The sequence below is a fragment of the Pelecanus crispus genome, chromosome 6 (assembly GCF_030463565.1).
Source record: "Pelecanus crispus isolate bPelCri1 chromosome 6, bPelCri1.pri, whole genome shotgun sequence".
Taxonomy (NCBI): domain Eukaryota; kingdom Metazoa; phylum Chordata; class Aves; order Pelecaniformes; family Pelecanidae; genus Pelecanus; species Pelecanus crispus.
In genome coordinates, this window is record NC_134648.1 from 36727924 (window position 1) to 36743538 (window position 15615).

The 15615-nt window shown below is 36.6% G+C and overlaps 1 protein-coding gene across 8 annotated transcripts in view; it reads right to left on the reverse strand.

Moving 5' to 3' along the window:
- GPHN (gephyrin) overlaps positions 1-15615 on the reverse strand; it is a 314644-nt gene that overhangs the window by 97510 nt on the left and 201519 nt on the right. For all 8 annotated transcript variants that reach the window (XM_075713210.1, XM_075713207.1, XM_075713208.1 and 5 more), the window contains one exon: positions 11183-11317. In XM_075713210.1, the coding sequence (XP_075569325.1) occupies positions 11183-11317 (135 nt within the window). The remainder of the gene's footprint in view (positions 1-11182; positions 11318-15615) is intronic.

Genomic DNA, 15615 nt, shown 5'->3' on the forward strand with positions numbered 1-15615 from the left:
GACAAAGAATGACTTCACAGTTTTATACTATAATGAAATTGCCTAATTGCTTTACTACACAAAGATAGATTTGCTCTCAAATGAGAAATATTTTCAATGTGGATGCAGTAAGTCCAAAGTGAACAGGTACTCAATTAAAATAAGACTGATCTTGAAAAATATACTTTTCTGGATCAACAGATGACAGTTTTATCTACTAAGGGAGACAAATGACCACCTTTCACCAGCATTTTGCAAAAGCACCATTTTAACTGAAGATACTTTGACAGACAGCCAAAATAAATTCTTGAAATTGAATACTTTGACTGTGTTTTGTTGAGTGGAGAAGAACAAAAAAAGATGCCAAGAAGGCCACTAGGTTGCCGTGGTTTAGCCCCAGCCAGCAACTAAGCACCACGCAGCCGCTTGCTCACTCCCCCTGCCCCGATGGGATGGGGGAGAGAATCGGAGGAGTAAGAGTGAGAAACACTCCTGGGTTGAGATAAGAACAGTTTAATAATTGAAATGAAGTAAAATAGTAATGATAACAATAACAACACAATAATGATAGTAATAATAATAATAATATACAAGCAAGTAATGCACAATGCAATTGCTCACCACCTGCTGACCGATAACCAGACAGTTCCTGAGCAGCGATCGCTGCCCCCTGACCAACCCCCCCCAGTTTATATACTGAGCATGACGTCATATGGTATGGAATAGCCCTTTGGGCAGTTTGGATCAACTATTCTGCCTGTGCCCCCTCCCAGTTTCTTGTGCACCTGGCAGAGCATGGGAAGCTGAAAAGTCCTTGACTAGCATAAGCAGTACTTAGCAACAACTAAAACATCAGTGTGTTACCAACATTCTTCTCCTACTAAATCCAAAACACAGCACTATGCCAGCAACTAGGAAGAAACTTAACTCTATCCCAGCCGAAACCAGGATATAGGTCTAGACGGAGAGCCTGGCAGACATGAAAATAAAAGGTATTATTTTGTCTAAGCTAGAAACTGTTAAGTACAAAATGAAGTTCAAGGAATTTAAAACAAGGAGGAAAAGATTCCTTAAACACAAACAGAAAAAGAGAAAGTAGAAATGCTATCATTTGAGGTTGGGAAGACATCAGTGGTAAACTAGGTAATGAAAAATAACACTTTGCCTGCATTTTGATTAGGGATGATAATACACAATATGGGAACAAAGGCATAGTAATCAATGAGAATTAGTATAAAGCTGTATTACTTTTGATGAGGCAACTGCTCTCACAAACAGATGAAATGTAAGACAGGAACATACAGAAGTAAAAATAGAATTGTTGGGAGGGCAAGGAAATTGCTAGTTGGAAGGTAACAATGTATTTTGCTGAAAGAGGAACAGGCAGAAGAGAAGTTATGAATATAGTTTGCAAATGAGTGATGTAGAAACTGACCATATCGAGTATTTTCAATAATGATTTTGACACAAAAGTTAGGAGTGCTCTCAGATAAATATGGGAGGCATCATCATTACAGAATATTGAAATAATTTCATCAGCAGGTATTTGATAACATTGAAGACTGCTGTAAAAGAAGTGGAGTGAAATTTAACACAAAGTTCTGAACTAACAGGCATCTTTGCTACATGGGCAAGGACTTAACAGTTGGAAAAAAGACAAAGATTATAAATCCATTGTACAAAACACCAGTAAAATCTCATATAAGCAGATACACAGTTTTGGTCACTTCAAGGAAGGTGAAAACTACAAGTGCAGGAAAAGACTTTTGAAGGAGTCTTTTTTACAAGGATGAAAATGAAGGAGTTTGATTTACTTAATTCATGAAATCTGAACGTTTCTATGCCTCCCCTTTATAAGTCTATTTGAGGAATGAATACATGATCAAGAAAAGATTGGCCTTATTTAAGTTAAAAGGCCAACAGTGGCACAAAGGCAACTGAGTGCAGACTGACCAATGAGATAGTGAGGTTCTAAAACAAGGCTGGAGACAGTCGTGCTGAGAGGAAAACTATTTTTAGTTTGCCAGTCTTAGATGGTATTACATATTACATTAAATAGTACTAGATATTGCCTGAAATACAAGATAAGATTCATGGAACCAGGAGGTGCTATTTACTTTTAACTCCCTTATTTCCTAAAAACCTTTTCAAAGGTGAAACTGGACTTCAGGGACTAACAGTACGCTCGCTAAAGAACCTACAACTTGAGGACAATTCCATATTTACATCATCCATGAGAAAAGCAATGTCTGTGCTTTAAATTCTTGCTTCTCTCTGTGCTGGTTTTGGCTGGGGTAGAGTTAATTTTATTCACAGAAGCTAGTATGGGACTATGTTTTGGATTTGTGCTGAAAACAGTGTTGATAATACAGGGATGTTTTAGTTACTGCTGAGCAGTGCTTACACACAGTCAAGGCCTTTTCTGCTCCTCACACCACCCCACCAGCGAGCAGGCTGGGGGTGCACAAGAAGTTGGGAGGGGACACAGCTGGGACAGCTGACCCCAACTGACCAAAGGGATATTCCACACCATATGATGCCATGCTCAGCATATAAAGCGGGGGGAAGAAGAAGAAAGGGGGGACGTTTGGAGTGATGGTGTTTGTCTTCCCAAGTAACTATTATGTATGATGGAGCCCTGCTTTCCTGGAGATGGCTGACACCTGCCTGCCGATGGGAAGTAGTGAATGAACTCCTTGTTTTGCTTTGCTTGCATGCATGGCTTCTGCTTTGCCTATTCAACTGTCTTTATCTCAACCCATGAGTTTTCTCTCTTTTACTCTTCTGATTCTGTCCCTCATCCAGGGCTGCAAGTGGCTGTGTGGTGCTTTGTTGCTGGCTGGGGTTAAATCATGACATCTGCAATAGAACCAGCGAACTTTTATTGCAAATGATACATTAACCACAGGAACATGCATGCCTTGAAATAGATTTCCTGGTCTAAATTTCAGTTTTGGCTCCTGGGAACATGTAACTGCTTGGTGCTGCTAGACTACCACCACTTTTTACAGCACTTGCATGTGAACATGAAATGGAATATTATTATTATTCTGCATATCTGTAGAAGCATAATACGATACCAGGATGCTTCAACAGCAAGCTAATATAGACTTCTGCATAAGAATACTCCTTGAATAACTAACAGAATATATTAAGAGTGGTAGAGAAAAAATGGAAATGTATGTATGTGGAAGCACCAGAAAGCATAGCAGAAAGCATGTAAGAAAAATGTGTTGATGGCACACAGATTAGTAGTTCATTTGGTTCACAGCACTTCGTGCAGCTTCTGGGGATACCCAATCAGTAAAACAAGACAAGCTAAAATGATTTACAGACAAAAACAGAGTTGAGCCACTGAGAGATGATGTTGGAATGATAAAAAGGGTCAGATAAGGAGGACACAGGACAGCAAGCAAATGTTAGGTATTCAAGAGCTGGAACCGATGGAGAGACAAATACCCCCTTAACTGTCAGCTCCTAAAGAGTATAAAAGGCACATCCAACACTGACTTAATGGATACCCGCATAAGAAGAAACCTAGAGAAGTTGTGGAGGACTTGATGGTGCCCCACATCCTATACATCATTTCAAGGAATCCTAACCAGACCAGGTGGGTACACATATGAATGCCTGAATGCTGGACAGATTACTGAATGCATGTATCTTTGTGCTTTTGAGTATGTAGATATGAAAGTGTGACTGAAATCCTTTTTGTTTTAAAATAATATCATCTACCTCTCCTATAATATCTGGCATTGAACTTTGCTACACCATCACTAAATTATTTACTATAATAAGAAAGAAACAACTAGAAGAAAGAGGATCATTGTCTATCCTTGCAAGTACGTTTTTGAAATTTCTGATCCTTTTATCAAAGAAAGAACAGAGCAGTAAGTGATGTGGATTATTTATTATGTCAATAGTCAGTGAAGGAACAGAAGCAAGCCTGCCCACACCTGAGCTGTTGATTCAGATCGGGTTAATGTATGAATGGCTGAAATTAATGATTAGCAGGGACTGAGATACTAAAAAAGAACAGTGGAAAAAGAAATTCCTACAAACAGAACATATAGCTATATGAAAATTCAGCACATAGATGCATAGTTTTACTCTTGAAACTGTATTTCATGAAGGAAAAAAAAATATCCATACTAGTAGTAAGAACTAATATCCCCAAGAAAAAGAGAATGAATGGAGATGGGAAGTCAATATTACTCCAAGAGGCCAACTCCAGCAAAATGATCACCAGGCACCAACAGTCTCAACAAGCATCAGTGACAAGACCAGAACTAGATGTACTGAGGATGGAGCTAGCAAATGTTTCTGTAGATGTTCATTCACACTAATTTCTAAATGAAGGAACGGGATGAAAGGCAGAGGTAACTATATTGCTGTTTGGAAAAAAAAAAAACAAAAACCAAACACCAAACCCCTCATCTTGTGATACATCAGAATTCAAACCAGAGATTTATTTTGGACAGGAGCTGAAAAGGTGCGGGCAAGGAAACTAATATGAGAAGGATGCATATCTTGCCCTTTTCTTAAAGTAATACCAAACTGAAGTTACCAGAATTTGAAAAAAACACTTGGGATTTGAAGAAAGCATAGTAATAAACAAAAACTCTTGCTCCCAAAGCTAATTGAAAAAAAAAAACCCAAACCATTTCAAGGAAGAACTGACAAGCTGATGCAGCATAAGCATACATAGATCAGAACACATGTAATGCATGTGTGAGCCAGGATGTCTGTACTGAAAGATTATTCTCTTCTGGAGGGATACACATGCAGGATAGTTACAATTTGAAAAAAAAAAATTTTCAGGGAAAGACTGAGAAGCTTATTTCTGACATGTTTGAAAGTTTCACTGGACTCAGGAAAAGAATGGAATTCCGTAGCTTAATAAAATACCAACTTGGTACTAAGAAAGAGAAATGTATGGAAATTTTTCTCATTAGAGCTTCTTCATATGATTCAGTATATAACAGGTCTGAAAAGTAGCTGATTCTATGAATTCAAGAATTGTTCTGCTCTGGATTGGTATAGGTAGACAATTCCCAACTACTCCAACATCCTTCTTTAGCCCTGCTATAAAGAGTTCTTGGGCATGAGACAAGGAAGGGAACTGGATTTTGGCACTGCTATATTATTTGATACAGACTCTGGTTACCAATGAATATGGTACTACTTGAAAAACAGATATTCAAGAAAAAAGTAAATAAAACTAAGTCAAATAAGTACCTCTACTGAAATTCAATGTTCAGCTTAAACTTGATGACACAAGTCTTTATTCTGCCTCTCCAGAGACTCGTTGACAGGTCTATTTTAGTACTAACAAAAAACCCCCAAACCCTACCCCTATATTTTTCAACCTTCCTCCAAAGTGAATCTTCCATCTTAAAAAGGATTTTAGTAGACCATGCTTTATTATTTATGATGTATTTGGGTTTTTTTGATACCCTAAGCATACCAAGCTGCTTCTTAGTTACAATGTCTCACTTTTGAAGCTGTGGCATTTAGTGTTTTTAACTAACAACAATCAGGGTTTTTAACCAAAATGAAAACTAAAAATAAGACCTGTTGGGACTCAATCATCCACATGTTTTGCCAGGACAATACACTTCAAACAATGTGGAAAAAAGGCAATGATTATATGGAAAATATTCTAGTATCTTAACTAGTAATTGATTTGAAAACCACTGCTGTGCTGTATTGAGAACAACCTGGGAGGATACAGTAGACTGCCGTGTGTTACTAAGCAGGATTCCTCATCTTAAGGCAACCCTGGCTACTTTCCACCCCACTATACATTCTCTCAGCATCTCTCTTCACTAAATATAAATTTTTGTAATCCTGGAATGTGCACTGAAAAAAATTAAGAGGAAATAAATTCCAGAAATAATCAAGGAAACATTAGAATTTTTAGCAGAATGAAATATCTAACTAAGCCCATGTGTCAATAAAGAGCTACCCATTTTACAAAAAAAGCAAGAAACCCTTCCGGTGTTCTGAGTGTGATTTCACCTACCTAGATGATCCTAATAATTTAAAACATCCTTTCCACTTTGCCATGCTCCTCAACCGTATCACAGCTAAATAGCTGTGCCAAGCACTTGCTACTTACTCAAGCCAGATCCTAGGTAGAAAAAACTATAGCATAGGCAAACTTAATAAATAAAAAAGAAAAAACTTTACTTGGAATTTAGTGTATGTGTAAATGTATGTTAAAATATATTCAAATACTTGCCATATTGTTTTCACCTTGATGACCACCTCAAGAAGCAACATTAGGAATCAAGATAACAAACATAAAATTTAACACACTCAATGTACACAAAATATCTACCCTATGGATAAAACTACAGCTTGCCAAATCATGTCCTGAACAGCATCTTATTATTAACTAAGAATTTCTGATAAGTAACCTGATCTTTCTTCTACTGAAAAATACTATTTCTACTGAAAAATTTGTAACAATAATTGACACAAAAGCATCTTCCCAAATCTACCTGCTCCCATCTGCTAATGTCATTACGTCACATAGTAGTTGTATATTAAAAGTCACAACACTAGACTGAAAGCATAAATCATAATTAGGTTTAGTATTAATTTGTGACTCATTTGACTGTGTGGAAAATTTGCACCAATGTGCATGTTCAACGTTAAAGCTATGGTTCATGGCAGAAGGTGTTCAAAGCATCATTTTTCCTTGGTAACAAGCATGAGAGATGATTGAGATAATAAAATATTTTTTGCCACAGAAATAATTCTCATCAGCCTTTTATTTTTTTAAAAAAAGTTTAATATATTTTTCTAGGCTTTTTCATTTCAGAAATTCTATGCAACTGAAACATTTACATAAATTACAAATTACAAATCACACTTTTTGCATTAGGAATGCTAGGTTTTTATGTGGATGTCAACTTACAAATGATAAAGGTAACAGTTCTTAATAGGACAGCTATAGAAAGTTACAGAAAGTGATCAACTAGCAGAATTAAGTGTACTATGCTTCAAAGGTGTGGATGGAACAGTGGATAGATGAGATGATTGTTTTGCTAGAATCTAAAAAACTATGAAAAGTAGCCTTGCTTGCTCATTTTAGCTGTAAGATATAGCTTATATACTTCTTTTATGTAGGAATTAAAAGCTATCTATCACAACTCAAATATGTAAGGATGTAACTTAACACCTCTGAGGGTTTTGTCTGATTCAGTGTAACTAAAAAATGGATAGCTAGGGAAGGGACAAATAACCAGCAAGTAAAGTAGAGAGACACTTTTTCTTAAGCAGAATATAAGGAGTGCTGGGAATGAAGCAGCAAGATGGAGAAAGAAAAAAATGCTCCCATCTTAAACATATTATAACAAGTTCATTAGGATCCTTCATGATCAAAGATAACACTGAAAGAAACTTTGCACATCAAAGTGGAAGATCTGAACACCAGTGAGACTGATGATCTTGCAAAGTGAAATACTTTGAACACCTCTTGTCACTGAAATGTATTCCTGGTGATAATTTAAAGCCTGTCCTTGGTCTTCTATATCTGCTTCATTTGACTTTGACACACAACATTGCAAAAATTAAATATTGATTACGTCATTTAGGTATGGGAGAAGTGAAGACTTCAACTTGAAAGCTGTAATTTTCTTTTATACTAGTATCATCTCCTTAAGAGTAGAACAAAATTAGACGTTTGAAGAAATGACTCAGTCATTTGCTCTGGATATATTCTTTCAAGTTATCTGAAGTTATAGGTCTAAAATTTTATACTGTAAGTTTAAAAAAAGCCCCAAGAGTCAGTATTAATGCAAACATTAAAAAATTTCTCCATATTTGTAAAAGGTATTTTACATTAGGTAGTGTATTGCTTTTTAACTTTGTGAAAATGCCAACCACAAACATACACAAAAATATAGTAAGATCTTAGAATCTGAGCAGCTACTGGAAATGACAAGAAAAACTTGCAAGCCACAGTGTGTCATCCTAAACTTTTGTCATGTGAGTATTCAGCAAATTCATCTAACCTTGTTGAGAAAGCAGCAAAACTTTAAAAAGACCAAAACTACATTGTAGAAGATAAAAATATCTGTCATGATCACTATCAACTTTACAGATGAATGACTGAAAAAGGGAGGACTGTTAGTGCAGTTTTCCCCTGAGTAAAACTTAGATTGTCTCTATATCTGAATCCATCTACTATAAATATGGTTTAAATGCTCTTTTAGCCACAATGGATTTTTCCTGAAACTCAAATGCAATTTAGAGAACAAGGAAGGTGTTCTATGGAGATTTATTAAAGGCTAACAAAAGCAAGTCTGCAAGTGTACCTAATGATAGAGTAGTCCCATTGGAAATTTGTCTTGAGGAGTTCTGACCTCCCAAGAGGCTATAGTGAAAAATATAATTACTTCTTTTATCAGGAAATTAAACTTTTGAGGACTGATTGAAATATACAGGTTCAAACTCAATATTTATAATTTACTACTTTGTTAGAAACAGAGATTTTCAGAAAACATGGAAGATAAAGTTTGAACAGTAAAGCAAATTTAAAATTAATTGTTGTATTTTGTCTACATGATCTGTGTGTATATATAAACAACATTAGGTTTTCCAAAATAGAATTATGAAGAGGTATAGACTTCTCCTAACAGATCAATCAACAGTATTAGTAATGCACTCTCCCATACCTTCTCTGCAATACCCCGATGCATTAATAACCTGCTGCTTACATTCATTCCATAGATGTGCTCCCGTCACTGCAGAAGCTTGATTTTTTTCTGAGACACACACACCACTTTCTGCTATTCAGCAAATTCAGTAAGAGAGATGTACGGGCTTATGTACATTTAGGACATAAAAAAATACAACAAGAAAATGGTACAACAAACTAAACTGGAATATGTAGCTGACAAAGAAATATAGTGCCAGTAGCTCTATGGCTAGACCACCACTCCAAACAATTCGTATAATCAAAGAAAACTAAATCCGTCTTTTTGCTGAAACTTCCTCTCCTTTGTTTCATTTCACATACACATGTTTTGGAGCCCTGAAATGAGTTCCTAAGCCAGCGCACGAGACTATTGAAAAGATACACACTTGCAGATCAAAGAAGAAAAAAACCCACCCTGGAATACCAACTGGATGCTGAAGTACAATTTACCTTTATTCTTACTACTGTGTGGATCAAAAGGTCCAGTGTAAATTTAATTCATATTGCATTATTAGAAAGCCAGGATCCAGAAGGAAAAACACGGTAAGTGAAGACATTTAGACATATTGACAATCTTGAAGAATATGAATGAACCGCATTTCCTGACAAATTCAGATGATGTTTGAGAACTTGAGGGACTGAACAAAAGGTAACAAGTAGTTTGTTTGGTTTTTTTAAAGTAATAAGTAAAATGAACCAAGAGCTCTCTAAGTGGCAAAGAAGCTTATACTTTGTGCAAAATCCAGCCTCTAGGTAATAGGAACAGATGAGATCACCCTTTGAGTTTATTTTCCAGTTGGGCATTCCTAGATCTTTCCCTATATCAGCTTGTACCACCCACTTTCAAAAGACATCACAGAAAAGCTAAACTAGCTAGATGTTGCATGGCAATTCCTGTTAAAAAAGCGGTGTGGTCTCACACATTTTAAACAAAATCTGATTTTGCATTAATACATGAAAAACAGGGCTTCACATGAAATACCAAAGCATGATCCAATTATGATAAGAGCTTATCTCAACTAATTTCCCAAAGAAGAGTTTCAGATTTGTAATCTCTTTCAGAGTTCTTGTAGCTTCCTTCTGTAATCTCTGAATCTTTGAAGACAGTCCAGAAGAGTGCATTCTGCTTCACAACAGACAAGCTTTACTCCTTCCCATTGTGATAACCTTGCTGAAAATATACAGGTTTCATCTAGGGCTATTTCTTAGCAGTGCTGTCTCTTTTTTTATGCCTGTTACTGGTCTCCTTTGGTTTTCTTTGGACTCTTTTGTTTTGTCAACAGGCATAAAGCTCACTGCAGTTTCTCTGTTTCGTATTGCTCTTCTGCTCAGCATGTTCTAATCTAATAAGCTCTGAGTTTTTATTTTTAAGCCATCAGACAGGTGACAATTCTTTAGCAAAAAACCGAAGGAGCCGCGTGCAGATAGAATTCACTGAACACCTTCTTAAGAAAAGTAGACTATATAATGAAGTTCAAGTATGCTGTCCATCAGAATAATTTTGATTCTATCACAGTGAAGGTGAGTACTGCATAAAACAATCCCATAGGCTAAACGAAAACATTTCTATGTGTGGTTGCCAGTGAATCTTGTTTGCTGACAGAAAAGAATGAGACAGCAGGAAAGAAGAACTAGCAGATGCTGGCAATCACTTTAGCAAGCAGAATAATCTTCAAGGATCATGAATTAGATGAGGAAGAATGTTATTGTTTGACATCTGCTACGGGTTTATTAGTATGTCAGCATCTGGTGCCACAGAAAGATCTTTGTGATGTGAACGCACAAAGCAAATTCAGACAGAGTTTTCTTCTGCTGAAAGGAATCCTGCCGAATGTAAACATTACAGGCTTTGCCACTGGTCAATTCACTTAATTTTTGATATATGCTATTTAAAGTTTAATAAAAAGAGAACACAGTAGAGTTCACCTCAATGATTTAATAGTATAGCATAATCAGTAAGAACTGAATAATAATCCCACAAGGTTGGCATTAAAACTTTCTTTCTATTCAATTTAGGCTGGTTTTTGTTTCCAAATATCAGGCAGCAAATATCTAAGTTTGAGCAAAACCAGTTGGTTTGAAAGTGTCTTAAACTGAACAATAATAAAGTGGGGCACAGAACTGCCCCAGCCCAGGCTAGAAATTTGCATATATGTTTTGTTGACAAAATACTACTTGCTTAATGTTGTTACTCAGTGGCAGGATTATCTGTTCCTGGGGATATTGAAGACATTCAAGGTGTTAACAACTTCATATTCATGATTGATATTGCAAGAGATAACATGAAACTTCAGTAACCATAACGTGTTGGTGGACCCACATATTAAATTGTGCAACAGTACATATCGAATGAACTGTTCTGCCTTGCATTTATCTATTACTTAGAATGATACAACCTTTGCATGCGAACCAACCTTGTTCAGCAGAGGCAACACATTAATCTGATAGATTATATGTCTGAGCATGGAGCTTGCAAGGCATAAATGTGCTTACTTTTGGTGTTGGGCAGGATGCAGTGGAGAGACGAGAGGTGGCCTGGGCACGAGGAGATTCTGAAGGAGTAGTACTGAGGGAAGCTGTATCACGTGGGAGCACCTGTACACCACGAGAGATGATGGAATCTGGAATCTTAAAAAGAAAAGCAATGGAATTAATAGTACAAAATATATTGTATTTAAAACTTACTCAAAACCTTACATCAAAAATGTAGCAATACCCCACTCCTCAGTTTGCATACCTCATACACAGTGCTGGCAGTGGTTAATGGCATGTTCTCATAATTTCAGTAACAAATACCTGGCAAATATATAAAATTATATTCTAACTGAAGTAGCATAGAACATACTACTTGTCCTGAAAAACCTATGCATCAGACACACTACAACAGGAAATGATAAGAAAGGAATGTTTTTCCTCTTAAGCCTCTGTTTCAAAACCAGCAATGACCAACAGTGATTTCTACTGTGGCATGAAGGGAGGCAGACTTCCTGTTTTCTAACTAGGGGACAATATTCTGAACAGAAAACCATTTATTAGTGTCCTGGTTTCAGCTGGGATAGAGTTAATTTTCTTCCTAGTTGCTGGCATTGTGCTGGGTTTTGGATTTAGTATGAGAAGAATGTTGATAACACACTGTTTTTAGTTGTTGCTAAGCACTGCTTATGCTAGTCAAGGACTTTTCAGCTTCCCATGCTCTGCCAGGTGCACAAGAAACTGGGAGGGGGCACAGCCAGAATAGTTGATCCAAACTGACCAAAAGGCTATTCCATACCATATGATGTCATGCTGGGGTGGGTTGGCCGGGGGGCAGCGATCGCTGCTCGGGAGCTGTCTGGGTATCGGTCGGTGGGTGGTGAGCAATTGCATTGTGCATCACTTGCTTTGGATATTATTATTATTATTATAATAATTATTATATTGTTATTATTATTATTACTATTTTACTTCATTTCAATTATTAAACTGTTCTTATCTCAACCCAGGAGTGTTTCTCACTCTTACTCCTCCTTTTCTCTCCCATCGGGGTAGGGGGAGTGAGTGAGCGTGGTGCTTAGTGGCTGGCTGGGGCTAAACCATGACAATTAGCAATGACTGAACCCCCCTGAAGAAACATCATGCAGTGAGAAAACTTCTCATAAGAAATGTCATGCAGTGAGTAAATACTCTTCATTCCTTGTACTGAAGACTTTATTTCAGCTACAAAGTTTCTTGATGTAAGGTTTGTGTTGCAGAAACTACAGGCCTCTCTGGAGGGAGTACAGGCACTAGAAAACACCATCCAAAGCCAACACTTGGTTTAAAATGCATTCTGAAGGGAAAAATAAAAATTCAGTCTTCCCCCTCCCTCCCCAACTTATTAGAAGGCCAGCTATTTCTAAGCTGGAATTTTAGGGACAGATCCTTTAGCTGGTATTGTTAAGCCCTTAAATAAATGGAACTACACCAACTTACAACAGTGAGAAAATTGTCTTATTTTCAGTAATAAAAGTGAATCTATCATTATTTTATATCTTCTGTCTCTTCCGTTCAGTTTTATCACCGGTTCCAAAGAAAAGAGGTAGAAGAATACATTTAAGAGTAAAGCTTTTCTTAGCTTTAACATACCAAGTCTTAGAAAGTCTGTTGCTTCTTATTACTGCAGTGTTTGGGCCCAGTCGTGCAGATATCACACTGGCTTTATAATTGACTGGATTGCTATTTTAACGTAATGATTAATTTTTTATATTTTGTCTAAAATGCTAAGACATACGAATGATAAATACCTCAGATAGGAGAACTGATCTCTAACGTTAGTTCTACAACACAAAATGCAGCAGATATTCTGCTCTAACACACTCTCTACAAAGGCTTATTCTGATTTTATTTTCATGATTTTAACCTCTTCCTTTTTCAGAGGCAGCACTTCTACCAGATCAGATTGCTCTTACTTCCTGCAATTCACTTTCCTATCACAACAGACAAGAAAATGTAGAAATCAAGTCTTTGACAGAATATATGTACACACAGTTTAAGATCTTCGTCCTCATTAAGAATTTCTTAGCCCAGCCTGATGTTCAAGTTCTAAGAGAACCACCAAAAGAACCCCCATGTTTGGGGGAAATGGCAGTAGCAGACAATAAAAGGAAGCAAGAAATGAAGATCCAGTGACAAGCCAAATCACCAACACTGGACATCTCCAGCCAGGATTTTTTTTAAAATTGAGAGGCTGTACCAGTCTGCATCAAGGCATTTTGAGCATTCTTGCCTAGTAAGGCTTTAGGGCAAATAGAGGCTACTGGAAGGTACGTCCTTCCAGGAACAAGCTTGAATCCTAGCTTTTAATCTGCTGCACCCTCAGGACCAGTGTCAGGATATTAAGAAAGCTTTGTTGCTTGTCTCTGTGCAGTTAAAATGACCAATCTTAACGCTCACATCATTAAATACTGCTTTTTTATGTCATTTTTTCCCCCCTCAACTTCCTTGGTCCCCATCTATAAATAATGACTGTCTAACTTAGCAACCTTGACTTGGACATACTGGGTTATACCTAGGGGATCTTAGTTCACCATAAACCTTCCTCCACCCATTAGAGTTTCTCATGTTTATAACCTGTTTATAAGCTGTGTGGAAGCAGATCTTTCTCTCAGTGTGCCACCAACTGCCTGCTTTCTGCTCTATTGCTGTGTTTCTAGACTGACAGTATTTTTTTGCCAGTCAATTTCTGTCAGCATTTAAAAAACCCCAACTTTCCTCAGAGGATCTTTCAAGGCTAAGTAACTTATGCTGCAATTTCCACTACAAATTGTGAAGTCAGCAGAGTTTCTCTTCACTATGGACGATGATGCTGGGGATTTCTTCTTCTCCAGAAACAGTGCCTAACTGGCCTCTGCTTGGAGTGTTCTGATTTGCAAATGGCATCTTAGAGATGTACTATAAATAGAGGTAAACAGGGACAATGATATTCTGATCATGCAAACAGTCTGTAGTCAGAAGCAACATTTCCCTTCTGTTCTCTTTTTCTTCTGAAATCCCACCTTAAATATGTTAAACACAAAAAAGAGGCTGACATCCCTAAGTTTTATATTGGCATAGCTCAAATACTACCTACAACTTCTAATACTTCCTTTTAATCTCCACGACTAAGGATAATCCAGCAAAAAACTACATTTTGGTAAAGGTATAAAAATAAAGTAAGACACAATAAAAGAAAGCATAGTTTTAAGTCTTCAAATAAGACACCTTTTCTTTACTCTCCTCTGATAAAACCTGCACACATCTTGATATGATTGTGTACCTCTTTTATGTACTCCAAGATCCCACAATACAAATACAATATTGCTTTTGCAAATGATACTATGATCCAGTTCTCCCTGGGTTAACTCTGGTTACTCTAGAGTAACCAGGTATTACATATTGTCTCATTCCCCTCAGGCAACTAACCATTTTTTGGTTTTGTTTTGTTTTTTTTTTTTTTTTGTCCTATCCACCATATCCATCAATCATTGCTTCTAAAATATCACCTTTTTCAGAACAAAAAACTCTGCAACGAAGTGACTGAGACAATTCCAGCCTCCATTGAACTGCATGTGAAGTACTAATTTTTGCTTGTGAGAAAATTAAAATTTAAGTAAAATTTCAGCCAGGACATTAATCAGAAAAGGAAGCTGAAGATAAAGGGAAAGATGATTACAGGCATTTCATTTCAATGACAATTATTCCCTAATCACTACCTTTACAGAAAATACAATTGCCATAGACCAATCCATATATAAACCTATCTAGAACTCTAAGTTTCAGCTTGCTAACTTTTGCAGGCAGAAAAATCTGAGAGAATTATTAGTTCACATTTACAAATTTTGTTCTCAAGAGGTTTATTTCTCTAATATGACAGCAGTTGTATTGCTAAAACCAGCATTAATATTCTCTTTAAACCACTACAAACTGCTGATTACAGAGAAGGTACTAATATGAATACTGCATAACCATAAATATATAAAAAATATAATGGATATATACTGTTTGTTAAGCGAAAGGGACAATACAATATGATCTGTATTTCTATGCATATATGTTATGTGATATGGGGAATGTCTAATTTTTCTCACCTACATTTAAGAAGTTGGTTTCCTTTTAAAATCAAATTTAGGCAATCTAAGCCTCTAATCAAGGCAACTTCTTGTTAACCCTGTTAAGGAGATTGATAAACCCATGAGAAATTTCTATGTTTCCTGGAGCCTGGAAATCTGCAATACGGAAAGACAGGAATATTATTGTGGTTTGGGCAGATTTCTTTTTTTTTAAACTTCCACAAAGTCACACTCTGAGTATTTATGATGTCTCCCCCTAAAATTTTTCAACTCATTTACCAGTTTCAAACAAATTTAGTAGAGGGTAGAGGCCTCAAAACTCTCAATGGGGTACAATAAAACTCTTAAGTTCAGTAAAAA